The sequence below is a fragment of the Barbus barbus genome, assembly GCF_936440315.1.
Source record: "Barbus barbus genome assembly, chromosome: 41".
Lineage (NCBI taxonomy): Eukaryota > Metazoa > Chordata > Actinopteri > Cypriniformes > Cyprinidae > Barbus > Barbus barbus.
Window position 1 is genome coordinate 15,099,168 of NC_136719.1, and position 22,111 is coordinate 15,121,278.

General features: G+C 36.6%; 1 protein-coding gene across 8 annotated transcripts in view; it reads left to right on the forward strand.

Moving 5' to 3' along the window:
• The window catches only part of LOC306860307 (formin-like protein 3), a 41,106-nt gene extending 19,628 nt beyond the window's left edge, over nt 1-21,478 (forward strand). The window contains exons 5-27 of one of the 8 annotated variants that reach the window (XM_079401933.1): nt 1,901-1,984; nt 2,327-2,461; nt 3,869-3,977; nt 4,125-4,201; nt 5,466-5,559; nt 6,439-6,513; nt 6,586-6,696; nt 6,897-7,046; nt 10,457-10,558; nt 11,396-11,747; nt 12,249-12,332; nt 12,510-12,634; nt 12,730-12,932; nt 13,010-13,244; nt 13,607-13,675; nt 13,766-13,846; nt 13,934-14,063; nt 14,187-14,347; nt 14,424-14,525; nt 15,204-15,296; nt 15,728-15,851; nt 17,099-17,230; nt 19,824-21,478. In XM_079401933.1, the coding sequence (XP_079258059.1) occupies nt 1,901-1,984; nt 2,327-2,461; nt 3,869-3,977; nt 4,125-4,201; nt 5,466-5,559; nt 6,439-6,513; nt 6,586-6,696; nt 6,897-7,046; nt 10,457-10,558; nt 11,396-11,747; nt 12,249-12,332; nt 12,510-12,634; nt 12,730-12,932; nt 13,010-13,244; nt 13,607-13,675; nt 13,766-13,846; nt 13,934-14,063; nt 14,187-14,347; nt 14,424-14,525; nt 15,204-15,296; nt 15,728-15,851; nt 17,099-17,190 (2,788 nt within the window). In that variant the 3' untranslated portion in view covers nt 17,191-17,230; nt 19,824-21,478. Of the gene's footprint in view, nt 1-1,900; nt 1,985-2,326; nt 2,462-3,868; nt 3,978-4,124; nt 4,202-5,465; nt 5,560-6,438; nt 6,514-6,585; nt 6,697-6,896; nt 7,047-10,456; nt 10,559-11,395; nt 11,748-12,248; nt 12,333-12,509; nt 12,635-12,729; nt 12,933-13,009; nt 13,245-13,606; nt 13,676-13,765; nt 13,847-13,933; nt 14,064-14,186; nt 14,348-14,423; nt 14,526-15,203; nt 15,297-15,727; nt 15,852-17,098; nt 17,231-17,658; nt 17,708-19,823 lie in introns of all 8 variants that reach the window. The other 7 variants (XM_079401934.1, XM_079401935.1, XM_079401937.1 and 4 more) reach the window with 7 other exon arrangements.
• Nucleotides 21,479-22,111: the final 633 nt, after the last annotated feature.

Here is a 22,111-nt window from a genome sequence, read left to right on the forward strand (position 1 = left end):
ACAATTTTATATTTTTAATTAATAATTTAAATGCTAAATTATATAATTTTATATTTAAGAAGATTATTTTTTTTTTCTCAAGTTGCTAGTTACTTTTTTTGTTAGTTGTGTGTAGGTTAGCTAACTACTACTTCAAACGATTAAAAGGCTGTATTCAGTTTAAATTACTATAAATTATGAGTAGCTTGGCAAACTGCAGGTTCAAAGTAGCTTCCTGAACACTGATACATACACACAGTTAGTATACGAGCAAAATCTCAGAAAACACTGACAAACTATGATTCTGAATGACTTCCTTTGTCTGTGTGAGCCATAAATAACCAATACTCTCCTGCATTATTAAGAGCCAGGGGTAGTGTGTTTCTCATTAAGAACAAAAGAAAAAGAATAGGCAGGCTATTTTCACTTTTTTGGGGGGCTGAATAAAACGGAACAGAGGACTGTTTATTGCATGTGTCCGATCCCTGGCCTCTTTCCGATGTGCTACTCCTTGCATTGCCAAGACAATCTGAAATAGCATCTGGCCGGACAGGAAAAGAGTCTAAAGGGGAGCAGGGAGGGGGAGGTGGCAGACAGGAAGCTGATGATGGAGTGAGCCCCCTCCACCTTTTCAGTCTGAAAAGTCTGTTTCTTGCTCAGTTCCACATTTTGTCTGTTTTTCTTTTGCTCGTTTGGGAGTCTGGTAGTTTTTTTTTTTTCTTATGCATCTAAAGCCGTTTAACAATAGAGACAGATTTCAACTAATCATTACGGCTTGTGTTTGAGAGGTAAAAAAAGATAGAAAATGAGAGCCGTGCAGAAAAATGAAGAATGCATGTATATATATGTGAATGTTTGCACAGGGGAGGCAGTCTAAACACTCCCACTGTCAGAGATTTAACCTCCTCTCTCAAGCTATGATCTCCACGTTCCTTTGCTCTGCATGGTGGGAATTCCTTTTGCTTTGAGTTTCCCCTTCAGAAATCTGGAGCTAAATGAAGTAAATCTAAAACGAACCTCTATTCTGGACTTTCCATCTCAGTCTTGCCAAGCCAGTCAACTCAGAGCAGCCTTGAGGCTGAAAATGTCTTGGGATTTTAATGTCAACATGAAACAACAATCGCTACTTTGCTGTTCGTTATGAAGGATTTCTTCCCTTCTAAAAACTATTGGCACTTATTGGTACCCATTTTAACGATTACAAAAACAAAAACCAGTTTTCTGTTGCAGTAGTGTCCAATGATAAATCATTCGCAATCAGAAAGTAAATGGGATTAATTTCATTAACTTCATGCTTACATAGTCTGTTGTCATATTGACAGTCAAGAAAGAACATTTTCATTTCTTCACCTTTTTTATCTCTATCGGTCTTTCATATTTACCACATAGTTTTAATCTTTGTTAATCTGATCCCTTTTGCACATTCTAGATGAATGACCATTCAAAAATTTGGGGTCTGTAAATAGGGCGCATTTATTTGATCAAAAACAGTAAAAGCAGTGATATTGTGAAATTTGATTTCAGTTTAAAATAGCTTTTTTCTATTATCTTTCATTTTAGAATGTCATGTATTCCTGTGATAGAAAAAATTAATTTTTGAGCAGCCATTACTCCAGTTTTTATGTCACATGATCCATCAGAAATCATTCTAATATGCTGATCTGCTGCTTGAGTTTTTTTTTTTTTGATACCTTGATTAATAGAAAGTTTAAAAGAACAATATTTATTTAAAATAGAAATCTTTTGTAATATTATAAATATAATTACTACCACATTTGATCAATTTAATGCATCCATGCTTAAAAAAAAAAAATAAAAAATCTTATTGGTCCCACATTTTTAAATGGTAGCATATATAGAGTGTGTTTGATATCAGAAGGATGTTAATAGGATGCTTTGATCTCCCTCTTTAATGTGGCAGGTGGGTTCGTGAGTTCCTCAACGATGAGAACAGAGGCCTGGACATCCTGGTGGAGTACCTCTCCTTCGCCCAGTGTGCCGTCATGTGAGTGACACACCCTAAAAACAACCAACCACAGTCATCTTCACAACACACCAATCCATGCACCAACTTTAGGACAATTAAAAGATCAAGTAGCCAGGCTTCTGCTGGAGACAAAGGCTGCTATGAATTCAGTGTTGTTTAATGATTTTGACCGTGCTAAATGCCTCATTGCAGGCGCGCTGCATTTTGTTTTGTGCTTTATGCCATGCTATAGTTTGCTTTGATGGTCCTGTGCTGCTCTCTGCATAATCCTGGACCCCCTGTTACTGAGCTCTGTTGCTAACCTGCCCCATCCTTACCCCCTGCCCTCTTTATGTGTGGTTCCCTGTCTGGGCGGCTCAGGTTGAATTTTGAAGGGCTGGAGAATGGTGATGACTTTTCGCTGGACAAGGCTAAGTCCTGGAGCAGGTCCATTGAGGATCTGCACCAGAACGGCTGCAATACGCTGGTGCGCTCTGCGCGGCAATCCGTCCTCCGGTATGTACTGGCCTGCTTGTGCTTGCTACGCTCTGCCTCGCTTTAAAATTATGTTTGCTTATGTGATAACTTGCATTGGTTTGGTTCAGGCTGCTGGCCAGTGACAATTTAATAATTTGAAATATTTAATGCACTGTTTTGAGGCTGATATATGTCTAATATATATATATATATATACACATATACACACACACACACTGTGTGTATATATATATATATATATATATATATATTTATTTTATTTTATTTTTTCCTCAAAAAATTTGAAGAAATGGCACTTTCCAAGCATAGGGTATGAAAGAGCCTCAAAAATACACAAATTTCAAAGGCCTCTAAATTATTAATATGATCAAACCTTTTCTGAAAAAAATGTTGTACACCGTCTACTACATGTCTTCTGTCGTCTGATTGATAGTTTTTTTAGTAAACATAATTCTGCAGGTCTTAGATTTACTTGACTCTTCATACATTATTTTTTAGAAGAATGTTAAAATGTAAGTATCAAATTTGATATATCAGGCTTTGTTGCATTAAATGATGTGTTTTTGAAATATATGTTTTGCACACATGCAAACCTTTTTTTATTATTTAAAAAAATATATATTCTAAAGGTTAAATAAACTGCCCCCCCCAAATCTTTTTTTTTCGTATGTCAGGCTTTACAGGGTTAAGTACTTTTTTATTTTTAAATTTACTCTTAGTAATAAACATTAAATTCATAAAAAAATTTACATGGTTAAACAAAAACAAAATAATATATATATAAATATATAAATACAGAAATGTATAAATATTAGATATAGAAATATATTCTTAATATATAAAATAAATATTTGTTTGATCAGTATTTTCTTTTAAGTATTAAGTAGTTTAATGACATAATAAATATGTCATTTTTGCTAATCAATTCATCAGATTATGTCAAAATTAATATTAGATTAGATGAAACTTTATTACAGGCCAATATCAGCATTTTAATACAAACATTTAATGTGTTTTAAACTATCTACTCATGCTAGCTTAATTTTATTTTAGATAAGTTATCTAATAAATATAATGGTTTTCACATCAAAAACATGTTGTATCCCTTTGGTTTATTCAAGTAATTAGACCCTATTTTTGGAAAGTGTCAATTATTGTTTTAGAATTTCACAGTTATCTTCCCGTCTCACTTCTCAGATTATAATATGTGTGTTCATGCAATGACAGGAACATTGCTTTGCACCGAAACTAGGAGGCGTGCATTATTTTGCCCACTGAGCCATAGCCACACTTCCTGAGGGTAGATAACACGCACGAATAAAAATCTTTTTATATGGTGCATATGAGTGATTGTTTGTGCGCATTTATGTCATGTCAAATCAAGCGCAGCTTTTGTGAACTACTAACTTTGTCCTTCTATTTCAGTTATGGCTCAGCTGCCAACAGCAAAACCATCAAGAACTCCAGATTAGTGAGTCAAAAGGATGACGTGCATGTGTGCATCATGTGCCTCAGAGCAATCATGAACTATCAGGTACAGGATGCACAGACCTGATTGGTCACAAAAACCTCAGGGACATCTGACCTGATTGCACATAGAAAGGAAGCAGCAAATAAAAACAATTCTCCCAGTAGTATTATTAAGTGTCAACGAACAGGACTTTTTCCTTTCTCACCCTAGTATGGCTTCAACCTCGTCATGTCTCATGCGCATGCTGTCAACGAGATCGCCCTAAGTTTGAACAATAAGAACCCAAGGTAAGAATTAGGGCTCTGTATATCAGTTTTAAAGGTCCACCCAAAAATTCAAATTAAAAATTCTGTCATTCACTCATCCTCATGTCTTTCCAAACCTGTGAGGATTTCTTTCTTCTACTGAACACAAAAGAAGGCATTTTGAAGAATGTTGATTCAACAAAAGGTGTCGGGTTCCATTGACTTCCATAGTATAGTATTTTTGGTCCATACTATGGAAGTCAATGGGACTCAAACTGTTTGGTTACCAACATTCTTCAAAATATCTTTTGTGTTTTACATAACAAAGAACTAAACAGTATTTTTGGTCCATACTATGGAAGTCAATGGGACCCAAAACTGTTTGATTACCAACATTCTTCAAAATATCTTTTGTGTTCCACAGAAGAAATAAATGACATGAAGGGGAGTAAATTATGACAGAATTCAAATTTTTAGGTGTACTATATCCCTCTAAGGTCTATTCATAGAGAATGTGTTTTTGCATTTAAAAATGAGAGACAAAGTGCAGAGGAAAAAAAACGCTAGGCATAGAGACACATTTTTTACTATTTTTTAACTTGAATGCCTTATTTATAGAATGTGTGAGCTGCTGCAAAACACATTTGAGTGCAGCAGTCACACTGTCTGTCTAGTGCATGTTTACATAGAAAAACGACTGAAAAGCAGCACCTGTAAGCAGTACCTAAATAGGTAGCTACCTGATGAGCCCAATTAATGCAGTACTTTCAATGACCTTTAGTTTTGGTGGCACTGTGAAGTTGGGGATTAGAGTTGTGCTTTTGTTTGGTAAGAACGAATTCTTTCAAGCGGATTAATGTCAGTCTGACTAAGTGTATTTGTAGTCGAAGCTTAGATCAGTTCAGACTGAAGCACGGAAAAACCCCCAACCTTTTGAAAGCATCATTCCTAGAGCTCAGTGAATCATACACCAATGAATCACTCAATCACGACTTTTAACTGTGCTGTTAAGGCTTTTCTTGGATTGTGTCATTCTAAAACATCACCATAAAATTACCCCTGATACTCAGCATCAGATGTGACCCCAATGAGAGGCTCAAGATGAAAGTGCGCTATCATGTTTCTGATTTTGAAAATTGTATAAAAATGGACACAAAGCTGCTGTTCTCCCTGAAGGATAGATCTAAGCAGGTGTGGGTGGGTAATGATCTGTCAAGTTGGTAATGTTACCCGTCTTATTGTGTGAGTCCTGCTCTGCCACTCTGGTCCTGTTGAATGCTCACAGAAGGTTTTGTTCTGCCTGTAGAACAAAGGCACTGGTCCTGGAGCTGCTGGCTGCTGTGTGTTTGGTGCGAGGAGGCCATGAAATCATCCTCTCGGCGTTTGATAACTTCAAAGAGGTAGATCGTGGGATTTTTACATCTGCATGTGTCTTACAAAAACCATGGATGCTGTATTTGCTGTATTATGTTAAAAAAGTTGTTTTTGTTTCAGTTCATGCACATATACAGCCAATTAGCTGGCCATTTTCTCCCTTCCCACATGCATTTGTGGGAAAACACCACATCTTAAGTCAGTCGTTTCATCAAACCCATCTCTGATAAGGATCAGTGTTTTGGGGGGAGAGAATTGCCCGCAGACGTTCACTCAGCCTCTTAGTTTTGTTTGCCTAGTCATTTAAATACCGGAAACAGGCCAATTATCCCGTAACTGTCCAACTCTATCCTGAGAAACTAAGAGAGATAATCAACACAGCAGTCACAACAATTCTGTAAGAAAGACTGAAATAAAATACTGCCTGGCAGAACTAGTCTTCAAACAGTCTGTGACTAACTTTGAATTTAGACTAATAAATGAAATGTTCCACATTTAAATCAGCAAAGCATTATGAACAAGAAGCTGATTTGAAATAAGTTTCTCATTCTGCCATAGTGAAATGTGAGGGCATAACATAGTTCCTTTGTTATTTCAATCCCCTTCTTTTCCATAAAGTCTACAATAAAGTCTGACTTTCTCCTGTATGGACTGTGATCTGAATTCTCCATCAGTCTCAGCTTCACTGAACCCCATAACCTCATACTCTGCTGTTTCTAGAACTAGAAACCTCAGTAATTTCTTTTATGTTGTGTGTTTTTTTTTTTTAAGTTTTGGGATGGTGATTGGTGAGGATATAAGAGCTATAACTATCACACTTTATATTTTAACACTTGACAAATCTGTTTATACTGGACTGGGGGTTTACGGTGTTTTTGTGACTGACTAAATAAAAATATGTTCAGGTGTGTAAGGAGAAGCACCGCTTTGAGAAGCTGATGGAGTATTTCCGTAGTGAAGATGGGAACATCGACTTCATGGTAGGTGCATGAAAGCACGTCAGTTTTGAGTGTGAGACATGAATTTGTTTGACTGTGAGGTTTGTGTCTCAGGTGGCTTGCATGCAGTTCATCAACATTGTGGTCCATTCTGTGGAGGACATGAACTTCCGTGTACATCTGCAGTTTGAGTTCACTAAGCTGGGGCTTGATGACTTCCTGGAGGTATCCAGTCAATGTTCAAACTGATCTAAATTCATTCAGTGTTTAAATAGCCAAGTAAAAAGGCAAGTTTGTCACGTAGACGTCTTTTTGTATTTGAAATACTGTTGAATGATTCAGTCATACAGACGTTTGGAGATATTGTTAAACTCACATGTAACCACATGAAAAATCATTAAGAAATCCCCTGTGTTTCCTTCCAGAAATCCAAGCATACAGAGAGTGATAAGTTGTCGGTGCAGATCCAGGCTTACCTGGATAATGTGTTTGATGTTGGAGGTCTGTTGGAGGACGCTGAAACAAAGAATGTGGCCCTGGAGAAAGTGGAGGAGCTGGAAGAACATTTGTCTCATGTAAGAACTAGGGCCGGGACTTTAACGCGTTAATTTAGATTAATTAATTACACAAAAATAACGCGTAAAATTTTTTTAACGCATTTTAATCGCACTTATTTTTGCACCGCGGAACGTTTCTCACTGGATGAGTTTCGGCGCACCGATTATACTGGAGCACCAACTAGCGTTCAGAATTCCAAGAACGGAAAGAACGGACTTGCGTTCTCGTGGAGACCGGTCTTGCCAGGCTTCCTTGGAAGAACGAACTCGGAAGGACACGAGAACACAGAACGCACACTTATGAGAATTGAGATGTACTGCATTCTTGCTTAACTGAAGCATAGTCTCAGCATAAGAAACGACCAATGAACAATAAATATTACAAAATGTCATAACTTATTAAAACATTTCATACTATTATAGATATTACTTTCATTTAATTGTATTGTTTTATTTTAGAGCGTTATATGTTTTACTGTTAAGATTCATTTTAATATGCCAATAAAAATGCAGACTTTCTCCGGGTCTTACAACTTTATTAAAATTAACCAAAACAAAACGATAAATATTTACTTTCAACTTGAAGAGCCGTTAAGTATTTGCGAGAGCGAGTTTAAAGCTTACAGGCTTCCGTACACCGGCCACCCACAGCGTTTTCTGGGATTTCTAAAGGCTGATTCTCTCAAGTCTGCACTCGATGCATCCTCAGTTTCAAGAACATATCCGGGCACTTTCATGCATCCTCTGTACTTGCGTTCTTGAGAATTGGAACTGAACTTTGACGGTTAATGATGACGTAGAACGAGAACACAAGCACGCAAGATCGCTGAAGAACGCATATTGAGAAACAGCCAAAAACAAACCACAGTGAACATGGACAAAGAAGCTGATGAGACCGCTTTGGTTGGCCCTGTGGATGGGAAATTTAAAAATCCATATAAAAAAAAACTTACTTCTCACTGTTCTCAGGTCAAATATTTATATGCGATTAAAATGCGATTAATTTCGATTAATTAATTACAAAGCCTCTAATTAATTAGATTAATTTTTTTAATCGAGTCCCGGCCCTAGTAAGAACCATTATATACTCCCTTTCATTATTGTGTTATTACAATATCTCATACGCTCAGCATACAAGTCTCAATGCTTACATTACAAAAAATGATGCAGAGCAGATTGTTATAATAAATAAAAAAGTATTTTAATAAATAATTTAAAAAAATTATAATTTTATTTTATTTATGGATAATCTTGCAATTTATTAAATTTATTTGGAAATTCATAAGCACCACTATTTTTTTACATTTTTTAAAACTTCCATTAAATATGTCCATTTACATTCAAAATTTAGGATCAGAACAGTTTCTTTATTCGTTTGCTTACTAAGGCTATAATATATTTTAAAATGTGATTTATTTATGTGGTGGTAAACTGAATTTTCAACAGTCATTTCTATTTTTGTGGAAGTTCAAAAGAACAGCATTTATTTAAAATGGAAATCTTTGTAACAATATAAATGTTTTGACTGTTTACTTTTTTCATAAATTAATGTGTCCTTGCTGAATAAAAGACTTTTCTTTTCTGACACCAAACTTTCAAATGGTAGTGTATATGGGTCATTCCACGAAATCGGTGCCTTTTGCGTCCCTAAGAAAAAAAAATCAAACATAGATTTAATATAACAACAAATAAATGTGCAATTTAAAAACATAATACTGTGTTATGCTTTCATCAATATTACATAAAAAGTCAATTAAATATTATTTTAAATAGCATTTATGCTGGTAAGGGTAAGGTTTTTGGTCTCACTATAATTTTTCTTTTTCAGCAGGACTTTTAATTTGCAAAATTAAAATTACATTTGCATATTGTTCTAAATATAGTCTTATTGTTAACCAGTGTTTTTGACATGCATTTTTTCTATAAATATAAGTCATTTTATTGGTGTCCCCTGATTTCATGTCAGCCCTGTTACCCTCGTCAAAAAACCCTAATAAATAATGTACATTCAAGTGACATCATTTCTAGGAGTTTACATAATCACTCAACCAGGATTCCAACACTTAAAACATAAGCATGATTGTCTCACTCCTCTATAATGTTCTATTTTTGATTATTTATGAGGCTTGACTGAGGGGGGGCCATCATGCAGTGTCAATCCTGTTACCATTTTTAAAATGTAAATTTAAACAATTATTTTTTACATTTGATATAAAAGTAAAATCCTTACAAAAGGTAAGTGCTTTTGTGAACTTGACTATTAGCATCCAATTAGCAAATTTGTTTGAAATCGTCAAACCTGTTACTTTTTAGAGTAGCAGGTTTTGACGTGTGGGTAACAGGGATGACATTGATTAGGTTTGACCCTGTTTTTAAAGATTGTCTGTGTAAAATTCAAACATTTTAAAGGTCACCCTCAGTATATTATTGAGCTAATGCCTATATCATTCAATGCTATATGAGTTCTAATTAAACTATAGTATCTAGTAACCAAAACATGAGGTAGCAAAATAGTCATAAAATAATAAATTACATAGCCTGAGATGGCACAATACAATTTCTTGTCATCTTAAGGTGTCTTCATTTCATGGATATTTAAAAAATATTAAGCTTATTTTATTTTTCCAAGTGGAAAAGACACACCGATTTCGTGGAATGACCCATATATTATAATGTAATTATCGACCAATTTTGTTATTGGACCATTTATGTTATTAATGTTTCTAATCTATTCATAGTCCTAATTATATTCATATCCTAATTATGTCAGATTTGTAAATATTAATGATAGTTTATCATAGCACAAGTCAGTCATGTTGACACTTTGAATATCTTAATGATTTCACCCTGATCAGAGTTCACAGAGTTCAGAGAAATCAGGGTTATTTCCTAGTATTCACTCACAACATATAGCCTCATGCATAGCTTAATCTTTCACTTTTGGTGCATGGAGATCTTAAAATATAACTTATAATCTGATTTGCAGACTGATTGGGTTTATAAGTGTTTAGTTCAACGGATAAGGCTTGTAAATAGAGTATAGTGTAAAAACAAACCTTGGATTGATCTTGACTCAGTAGTGGGCCTTCATGCTGGGCTGAGTTATGCTCATGGCAAAGGTCTTGAAATGAACAGAATCACACAAGTCTTTTTCTCTTGCTGGGGGAGGAGGACAGAATACCCCAAATATTCCACTATGTGTGTAATCTTCACTGCTTCAAAAGTGAAAGTGATGCTCATCTGCTGTGTCATACTGCTGGGAATGTTATTATTGATCCATAAGAGAGTGAGAGAGACAGAATGAAGCTTAAAAGGGTATGGGAGAGATGCTTATTGGATTAACCGCTTCTCTATCTTCACTCATTTTTGTTTCGCAGCCTCTCACGCTATCATGTTATCTCTCGTGCTCCTCCTTTTTTTTGTTCTAGGTGACAGAGAAGCTTCTAGATGTTGAAAATGAGACCATGATGAAGGTAGCAGATCTGGAGAAACAGCTGTTACACAAAGACAAGGAACTGGTAACCATAAAGGTAGGCCTCAGTCACTCTCTTTCATTTATATCGTCTTCACTCATGAGCTTGACATGCAAATACCTCCTATAATGATTTGTTTGTGTAATATGAATAAGTAATAGGAATGATGATAACACGTATAATGAAAATATGTCATTAAGAATGATTATTAATCATTTGTGGCTTTTGCATAGTCTGGTTACTAGATGTCTAAATGTCTAATAACAGAGTAAGATACCATATTTTGTGGACATCTACTATGGTATTCTTTGAAGTACCATCATAGAAATTACCATTAAATAATTATGGTAATTATTCATTACAATGGACTTTTTTCACAGACTGTGATGTTATTAATATTGTGAATCTAGCAAGTTTTTAAATAAAAAAATTAAATTAAATTAAATGTACAATTTTAAAACTATACTTTGTTTTATTGCCTTGGTATCAGTTTACAAAAATACTGGTTAATGCTGCTCCGTGAGTGTTTCAAACAGCTGAAGGAGTGAACAAATTTGATATTTTTCAATCTCTCAATATTTTTTTACCTCTATTGGAAAGTCATAGAAACACTATTGTGGATTGTTTCTTTTGCTATTGTGGCAAAAATGATAAATATCAAAATTATATTTGTTATAGTTCTCATTCACCACTATAGAAGTTTACCCAACTATGATGACTAATGCTTCTGAGACCCACAGAAATGTGAAAAGAGTCCATGGTATATATCAAAATTGAGAATTTACATGTGTTGTTTAGACTTATTATTGCTAGGCTGAGAGAAGAGTACAATAAATGTGTTGAACTACCTTTGTACCATAACAACCTTGACTGGTCGTTCTCATGGTTATGCAGGAGACATATGAGTCCGCCAGCTCACAAGTGCACACATTGCGGCGGATGATCAAGGAGAAGGATGCCGCCTTCCAGAGGCACAATAACATTGAGAAGCAATTGCTGGAGCTGGAGCAGCAGGGCACCATTCGTTTACGAAAGCAGCCTGATGGGGATATTGCCATTGAGGCTTTAGGTAGAAGAGGACTGGTTGGTGGAGCAGCAGCTGGAGCACCTCTGGGAGACCTGGGCTTACTTACTGCAAGCATGAGTGGGAGTGGAGGTCTGGGTGTCACTACACCTGCTCCTATTGAAGCTGTTGCTCCACCTCCACCACCACCACCTCCACCTGCCCCACCACTCCCTTCAGAAGGTACGCAGTCTGAGAACAGCCAGGAAAATCAATTGTGTATTTGAATCGTGTGTGGTGTGCTATCAGTTACTGTTGCTTGACCAGGAGATCTGAGATTCTCAGAACTCATTTGATTTCAAGGGCGGACAAGGAAAAGTTTAGATTTGGCACCAGTGCAAGTCCACTGTCAATGGAAAACAGATATGTAAGGGTTCCCTTGAAGCTCAAGATTATGGAGAGTTATTTGTAGTGTATAATAATCAGAAAAACAAGGCTCAGCTGTGCACACTTAGTTCCCTCTGAGTTACAGAGATTTAAATGTACAAGTATTTGCAAGCCTAGCAGGAAAAGGAAAAGCTAAGGGTGTTTCCTTTAGCTAAGGAGCGGTTTCTGTTGAGGAAGCAGCTGGACTGGGACTAAATAAATATCTATTAAGCCCTTGTGACTGTTTGGGAACAGATTTAAGAGTAAAGCTGAAAATGTATGTATACTAATATATTACATCCCTCTTATTTTATATAGTCGAGTGTATTCCTATTCCTCCTCCACCTCCTCCACCTCTGCCTGGAACATCACCATCAGTCATCCTTAGTGTTGGCTTATCAGGTAATTCAAAATTACAAATAATAATAGGAAACAGTATTTTAGCTCTGATTTGTTGCAAACAAAGGATTAAAGTGAGTCACAGTCACAAATCACTCTCAGGATCATATGTAATTATGTTTGTAATAAAAAAATACCATAATGTTAATTATGACCATAATGTTTATTCTTATCTTATAGCCATACGCATCAAAAAACCCATAAAAACCAAATTCCGCCTACCCATCTTCAACTGGGCGGCACTGAAACCCAACCAGATCAATGGAACGGTCTTCAACGAAATCGATGATGAGCGTGTGCTTGAGGTGATATTGAGTTTGACTCAGATTTGCTAATTATTTTGAGCGCGTGCTCCATGAAACTCTCCACCCATGCCATGTGCTCTTGATTGGTCGTGTAGGAGTTGGATCTGGAGAAGTTTGAGGAGCTGTTCAAAACGAAAGCCCAGGGTCCTGTGGTGGATCTGTTATGCTCAAAGAGCAAGATTTCTCACAAGGTCGTCAACAAAGTGCAGCTGCTTGATGCCAATCGCTCAAAGAACCTGGCCATCACTCTGCGCAAGGCCAACAAGACCACAGAAGAGATTTGCAAAGCCATTCAAACGTACGCACATATGCAAGTGTCTTAATCTTCTCAAAAATCTCCTCTGAGATTAATACGATGCAATATCCATGTTGCAGGTTTGATCTGAAAGCCCTGCCTGTGGACTTTGTGGAATGCCTGATGCGGTTTCTGCCCACGGAGGCTGAGAGTAAACTACTGCGTCAGTATGAGCGCGAGAGGAGACCTCTGGACCAACTAGCTGAGGAAGACCGTTTCATGCTCCTGTTCAGCAAGATTGAGCGGCTCACTCAGAGAATGAGTATCATCACGTTTGTGGGCAACTTCAATGACAATGTCAACATGTTAACCCCGGTGAGCAACTATGATGGTCAACAAATAGGAAGTTGGGAAATTTTGTGGGGTTTTTAAATAGATTTTTGGTAAAGAATGACCATCCACAGTGATTTGTGAAAATCGTTTGACCAACATCCTTGTTGTTCCTGGAACAACATTCCTATTCATATTTTGGGGGTAAATTGAGGCATAGACTTATCAACTTATCATTTCCCTCTGATTTTAGGGGTTGTTAGGCTTGGGGTTAAGTATAGGGTTAGTTTGTTTGATGAGAATTTTATTTCTGGAACAACAAATGTTGATTTAGGAATGCATTCTTGGCAATATCACGGTCATCCTGATCAAATCAAGATTTGACATCTGTTCATTTAAATCCACAGCAACTCAACGCCATCATCGCTGCATCAGCGTCAGTGAAGTCTTCTCCCAAGTTAAAGAAGATTCTTGAAGTAAATGTCTTGTTTTGCTTATTATAAGGGTTCAAAATCATCTCAAATTGGTCTCCAGTTATGCTAAACTATCCATTTTTGTCTCTACAGATCATTCTGGCCCTGGGCAACTACATGAACAGTAGTAAAAGAGGCTCGGTGTATGGTTTCAAACTTCAGAGTCTGGATCTGGTGAGCTGGAGTGTAGAAATGGCTTCAGCGATGTCGTAGTTGAATAACAGTGCTGTTCTCACCCATGCTGATGTTGTTCTCTCTCAGCTGCTAGATACTAAGTCTACTGACCGGAAGATGACACTGCTGCACTACATTGCTCTGGTCGTCAAAGAGAAATATCCTGCCCTGGCTACCTTCTACAATGAACTGCACTTTGTGGATAAGGCTGCAGCAGGTCTGTGTCTTTCAGGGTTGGAATTTGAACCGAACATGTCCCACTTTCAGAAATGATATGAATTTCTTTGGATTTATTTCCATTTGAACTCTAATTGCATTAATTTGAAATCTTCCATTAAAGTCTCCCTGGAGAACGTGTTGTTGGATGTTAAGGAGCTGGGTAAGGGCAAGGATCTGGTCAGGAAAGAATGCAGTCTGCATGACCACACTGTACTCAAGGCCTTCCTCCAGACCAGCGATACACAGCTGGACAAACTACAAAAAGACGCCAAGACTGCTGAGGTGTCCTTTCTCTCATTTACAACACTTTCTGAATACAAAACCAGATTATCTAATCTGAAATTGTATCCATTTATAGGAGGCTTTCAACAATGTGGTGCTTTACTTTGGGGAGAGTCCTAAGACCACGCCGCCCTCTGTGTTCTTCCCAGTGTTTGTACGGTTCATCAAAGCCTACAAGGTACTGCAATCCATTAAAAAATTCACTCAATGGTTCTAGGCACTGCACTAAAGAATCATGAATCTTCATAATATGACAAGGAGAAAACACATTTGTGGCTCTGTATACTCACCAGGAAGAGACTTTTATTTTTAAGCCTCGGGGGGGAAAGGTGAACCCGACCTGGTTTCAGGTCACTGAGGACAGGAAGGAGCCGTCCATGTGGCATGTTTAGTAATCATGATGCGATGAAAGAATGCACAAACAGTCTCTATGTGTGTTTATATCCTTTGGCCATCCTTGTTTTAATGTCTTCCCTGTTGGAGCATCAGCGTCAGAGCACTGGGGTGGAGTAGCAGACGTTAGCAGAGGGTGAATAACAGGAAGGGGCAGCTGGGCTGAGATTTAAGGGCAGCTGCTGTGTTTAGACTGGGCTTTGCCTTCACCGCCTTTAACCCGGACACACACACATACACACACCTCTTCCTCACATTGTTCTGTCGGTGGATTTATGAGTCTACACGAGGAACTGAAAAAGCTCCAAGATCTCTATGCGTTCGTGTGTGTCCATATTTATATCCCTTCTCAGAGGTGGCTGTGATTGTTTAGATGTGAGGTCCTTGGCCTGTGTTTTGTGCAGTGTCAGGACCCGGATCACACTCACCTCTCTTGACGGAACTGTGTTGTTGTTTTCTGCAGGAGGCTGTGGAGGAAAACGAACAGAGGAAAAAGCAAGAGGAAGCCATGAGAGTAAAACTACTAGCACAGGAGGCCAAACAGCATGACCCCAAGGTGAAATCTAAGAGTTTGAAAATTAAAAAAAAAAACCTTTACATGCCAAACTAGAAGACTTTTCAGAATCAGTGTTTTAAGTCAAAAACAGCAATTATACTCACAAGAGCTCCAGTAACTATCACAGTGGTGTCCTCAGATTCTGAACGCAACACGTTTTGTTCACAATTCATGTAATGCACATGCAAACGAATATGTGAATCACATTTAAACATTCAGGGTTATATAAACAGAACTTTCAGAATTTGAATCAGATTGGATTCAATCCAATAGATGAAAATTAGTGCATGTAAACATACCACTTGCAGGTTTGTTTGCTATAATACTATTCTATTCTAGTAAATTTGCCCTTGTATCCCTGAAATATTTCAAGCACTTCCAGATGATATTAGTGGTAAACGTGTATTTATTGTGTTTTTTTTTCACTGCAGGTCCAGTCTCAAAAGAAGCGACAGCAGCAGCAGGAACTGATTGCAGAGCTCCGGCGCAGACAGGCCAAGGACCACCATCCTGTATATGAGGGCAAAGATGGTACCATTGAAGACATTATCACAGGTGGGCCAGGCAGAACTACAGTACCCATCAGCCAGGGGTCCACAATCACTGTGGTGGTCCACAGCTCTCCACATCAGCAGTGTACTCTCTGTTATGTTAAACATCGGCCCTTACAGCTCAATCACCACACTTTACAAGTGCATATCAGTTAAAACCAATGGTTCAGAATTTGAATCAACCCTCAGGGATATTCAGAGTTAATTAGATGGCATACTAACTAAATGATTCTCTTTCTAAAGTATGTAAATAAATTGTACAGGATGCTCTTAAGAGAGGTTGTAGAAACTGTGCAGGAAATGCCATCATTTTTTAATAACAAAAGACCATAATCTATCATTCAAATGCACTAGATTAAGGGTATTTATATTTATTATAAATTAATAACCACTATCTTTTTTTCTTTGGCAAACACTCATTCCTTTGATATTTTCTGATTTTTCAATACCAACAAAATAGCCAAAAATGTCTCGTTAAATGTAGTCCAGAGGTTGTGCACATATAGGGAAATTTTCATTATTTAACATTTCAGTAAACCACGTCCCAGCCTTATGAAGCCATAGATATTACTGACAGAATGAAGAATAGTCACTTCTCCTCTTCTGTTACCCCAGTCACAAAGTAACAGGATTTAATTGCTATTAATGCTTAAGTTTTTACTTGAACATGATTGTTTAACATGTACTTTAATGGTTTATTCTTAAAGTTTAACCATGTATCCTGTGCTCAGGTTAATCATTAATTAATTAACAGTAGTTTTTCCTTAAAAAAATAATTTCTCCATCTGCGATACACACTACTGTTTAAAAGTTTGGGATCTGTAAGATTTTGTTGATGTTTTTGAAAGAAGTCTCATAAAGGTTGCATTGATTTTCTTCAAAAATACAGTAAAACAGTAATATTGTGAAATATTATTGCAATTTAAAACATGTTTTGTTTTAATATATTTTCAAATTAAATTTGCTTTTAGAAATGAGAAATATTTTTACTCTCACTTTTGATTAATTATACGCATCCCAATTTATTCCTTTACATAAAAAAACAGGTTACTGACCCCTAATATTTGAACGATAGTGTACCCATGTGAAGAAGATTATATGGCTGTCGCTGTTAAATAGGATGGAAAACATCTTGCACAAAAATGCCAGGAAGTTGCAAGGGTCAAGACAAGTGGTTTCGCTTTTAGGAACACATGCTCCTTCTTAACCTCAGATATAACGTTCTGTCTCTGACCTCCCTCCCTCCCTCAGTGCTGAAGAGTGTGCCCTTCACAGCCCGCACGGCAAAACGGGGCTCTCGCTTCTTCTGCGATACCAACCTCTTCGACGAGTCCATCTGCTAGCACCCCAAACCCCCCCAAAAAACTACCCCTTATGCCGCAGGTTGTCCCATTCTCTTATCAGTTGCAAAGTGCATGCATACAACCACTCGCATGACTCATTCAGTCACATGGTTACCCAGCATCCTTTACTAACCTACACACAACGGAATAATCGGAAGCACAAGCTGTGGCTGTTCACAGATCTGAAACGGGGACCGGCCAAATCTTTCTCAAGGGAATTATGACAAATGAAAAGTATTAAAATATCCATATATAATCATATTTTTGTACTGTAAAACTGTTGCTTGACTAATGTTTACATATATGCTTTTTTTGATTTAATAATAATAATTTTTGTAATGGGTCTTTCTGTTTGTCATATTGTCCAGAGGGATTTGGCCTGTGTAACAGTCCTTATTATGTTTCACTTGGTTTGTCACCTGCTAACTCTTATCTTCTCTCCCATAACTCTTTGTTCTACCTTTCTAGCAGAACAGGGGATTAATCTGAGTAAATTTGAGCACAAACTAATTGGAGGGTAAGAAAGGCATCATGGAGCTTCATGACGCTTTGCTCCTGTCTGCCTTTTTACCGTCAGCTCAATTGCTTTAGCGGTGCTATATTTTGCACATTGCTACAATGCTGAAGCTTATGTGGTCTTGTACTGAATATTGCTTTTTTGCATTATTAAATATATATTTTATGAAATTTGTCATTGTGTCAAAAATATAAGATAATTAGCTATATATATTTTTTTTTATAGTTTTACCACGGAATGAAAAAGTGACTTTTTATCTCGCAATTCTGAGATTTTATTTCACAATTTGGAATTTGTTTCTCACAATTTTGAGAAAAAAAAAGTTAGAATTGTGAAATATAAACTTTCATTTTTGACGAAAAAAACAGGTGAATTTTGACTTTTCTTCTAGCAATTCTGAGTTTACATCTTTTACTCTTTTTCCCTTAGTTTACATCTCACAATTCTGTTTTGTTTTACTATATTATATACTATTTATACCTTAAGATATATTATATAAACTACAGCATTTTTTATAGTTTTATATAACCATATATATATATATATATATATATATATATATATATATATATATATATATATATATATATATATATATATATATATATATATATATATATATATATATATATATATATATATATATATATATATATATATATAAAAAATATTATTACAAACTAAACATTAGTACAACGCCTTATATTATTTTACTAATATAATTTTTGTTAGCTTTTCTTCAGTAGCATATAATGGAAAGGATCCAGGAATGAAATCTCTATTTTCTTGTCATCACTGTTGCATGTAAAGCTGTGTTTGTCCGCTGTATCTTTGCACTATGCTGTTTGTCTAACATGTTTATGTCCTATTCTGTATCGTCACCTGCATGCAACTCTGTGTTCTGTTCAGCAAGATCTACATGTAATGGTTACTGTATATAGTGGTGTAGTGTTTCATTATATATGGAAATGTTATAGTATCTTTTAAAGACCTTGCTGAACACTGAATCTATCAGTTCAGATGTATTTGTGTTGAATGGTCTTACTGCAGTGATTGCATTTTGTTTTGTCTCTGTTAGTGTTTTACTGTGTGCGCTTTATAAGTGCAGGGCCATGTCTGTGTTTATGCTAGAGGCAGTTATTAAGATTTATATTAACTGCATTTTTTAAACTTTAAAAGGAATAGTTCACACAAAATTGAAACGTCATTTACGTATTTTGGAAAACACACAAAAAAAGGGAGAAATTTAGTAAAATGTCCAAGGTGCTGTTTTTGCTGTTTTACATATACTACCATTCTTTTTTTTTTATTATTCCTGTGATGGCAAAGGTTCATTTTCAGCAGCCATTATTTCAGTCTTCAGTGTCACGTGATCATTCACAAATCATTCTAATATACTGATTTGATGCTCAAGAGACATTTCTTATTACAGTCAGTGTTGTGCTGCTTAAAGGGATAGTTCACCCAAAAACATGAAAATTCTGTCATTTACTCACCCTCACTTATTTTTTCTTGTGTTGAACACAAAAGGAGATACTCTGTAAAAAAAAAAAAAAAATAATAATAATAAAAAAATAATGTGTGTAACAAAACAGTTTCTGGTCCCTATTGTCTTCCATAGTATTTTTTCCATACCATGGAAGTCAATGGCTACCATCAACTGTTTGTTTACCATCATTCCTCAAAATATCAAATTTTGTGTTTAACAGAAAAAAATAAACTCATACAGGTTTGTAACAAGATGAGGGTGAATAAATGATGATAAAAATGTTCATTTTGGGTGAACTTTCCCCTTAATGTTTTTGTGGAAACATTATTCCTTTTTGGAGCTTTTGCTTTCATTCTAAATACAAGAATAGTATCAACATTATGCTAATTATCTCCTTTCCCAGATAAAAGCATGAATGACATGAGGCTGGGTAAATTACAAAATTTGCCTTTTTGGGTGAACTGTTCCTTTAAGATCTAGAAAAGTAAGATCTACAGAATTCTGTATTCCTTCAACCTTTTCAAAGATAGCACAAATATTAGCAGCCAGCTCAAATGCTGAGAATGTCCCCTGCTTCCCTAAATGTTCCCTGATCTAACTCTAACTCTCTCCCTTCCCCACTCACAGATCTCCGAAGCCAGCCCTTCCTGCGAGCTGACGCGGTGATCCGGAATGGGTGGAAGCGACCCTAAAGACCCCTCACTCACACACCCACCACCCACTGCTACTCTCCCCCCGCTTTCTTCTGAAATGGCATCTTCCTGCAATTCACAGTGACTGAGGGAAGTGCAGGACCAAACCAGTGTCTTTGGTTTTTGAGGGGTGGGGAAGTTATTTATTTATGGAAATCCTTTTTGGATTCTGCACTGGAGGCTCTTTCAATAAAGCCATAAAAGCACAGACATTAAGGGCGGCCTCATGAGCGCTCGCGCACGCAAATCCTGAGAAGCGTCTGTAACAGCTTGAGTTGGCACAGGAAAAATGCTTGTTGTGGTTGACACACAGACAGCGGTAACACTAGCCTGGTGACCCTGAAGAGCCTTCCAACGGGATCTCACGCCCGTTAACGTGGATTTTCTTTTATTGTGCAATGTAAGCATGACTTTCTGTCTGAGGTCACTGACTTTCAGGCCAGAGCCCGTTTGTACAGTTCTTTTATTAATTATGAACTAGTTGGTCTCCAATATTTTAACCCTATGGTTACAAAGAAGTGCCTTTCAGTTGAGTCAGTATTATTTCTTATATTGATGTATCTAAGTTTATACTTGTGTTAATCATTATGTTGTAACATTTCGGCTGCTTAATGTAAATATTATATGCAGTATCCATTGCAGCTTTAACAAAAGAGCCTGAAGTGCTCTATTTGACTGACCATGTGCCTTGTATTGATGGTGCCTTCTTCACCCAGCTTTTTAAGTGTTTAATGCGCATGTACCAGAACATGGTGAAATAACGTTATGGCATGCCTTGAAAATAACATTCGGATCCGTTCTTTACGACACAGAATTCTTATATATATAAATGCATTGTATACCCAATAAGAATCACTCCAGGGTTGTAAAGATGATATAACAGAATTATTTGGGTGTGCAGTTTGTACCAGTTGCCCGAGTTAGTAAAATGAAGGACATTCGTCACGGTTTGTATTAATTTACTTGGTTTAAACCAACAATAACATTTTATAAGACGAATTTCATTATGCAATATCTCCCTAATAGAATAATTGTTTTCTTTGCACTATCATTGACTCGATATGAAATTTTATTTTAGCAATAACTTAAGTGAGGCAGCGCTTTCCGTGGGTAGTTGCTTTGTTTCGGATGCGCTGCCGGTTATATTCACAATTCAGAAGTGCTTACTGCTTTTACTTCACGAAATGTTTTCGATATTAAGGACAATATAAGTAAAAATACATTTAGTGGCGTCTTACCGCTAGAAGACTGCAGTGAGTGCACAGGAGGCAAACGTCGGCGTTCTCAACAGGTGTTCAGTTGACGCTGTGACCAAACAGAAACCAGGGACGTAGTACCATATCACTCTAGCTAAAGAGAAGTGAAAACATGTCAATTAAACACTAACAACTTTTATATCTTCTTGGAGTTATTTCTAAGACTGAACTTATTTTTTATATTGTTGGGCGTATATCAAGCCATTTGGGAGGAAACGCAAAGCACAAGATGAATGTACCAAAGTTTGAATGTTATTTGGTTGAATTAGACCAATGAATGCAGCAGTTAACTGGATATTCTGTTGAAGTGGCAAATAAAAATATTTGAGACTCGACCGTGCCTTTATATGAATTTGATTAATACATTTTTGAATAGTGAATACAGGTGAAGTGGGACAACTTTTGGATTTATTTCTCACCTTTTACACTGTATATTGTAGTAGATCAGGGATGGGGAACGTTGATCCTGGAGGGCCACTCTCTTGCAGAGTTTAGTTCCAACACTGAAAAAAAAAAAAAACTAACTACATCCTGAAGACCTTGATTAGCTGGTTCAGGTGTGTTTGATTAGGGTTGAAGCTAAACTCTGCAGGGACACCCGCCCTCCAGGATCAACGTTCCCCACCCCTGTTGTAGATGATTGTTATGGTAATTTTTGTAAGGAGTTAAAACATCTGGGAATAATATTTTAGATTAATACCAATGACAAATAACCAGAAAGAGTCCCATTTTACCTGTATTCACCCTGATCATATCTAGTAGGACAACAGTAATTGTTTTAGATTCATAATTTGATGTTACACATAGGAGCATTTAAATAATGCATTCTGTATTTGCAACTTATATTATTACATCTGAGACATGAACCTTACAAAATCTAAAAAATTTAAATTTCTTGTCCATCATTCCTGGAGAATCTGACCTTTGACTTAATGACTCTTGTGAAAACGGTTTCTAAACTGACCAC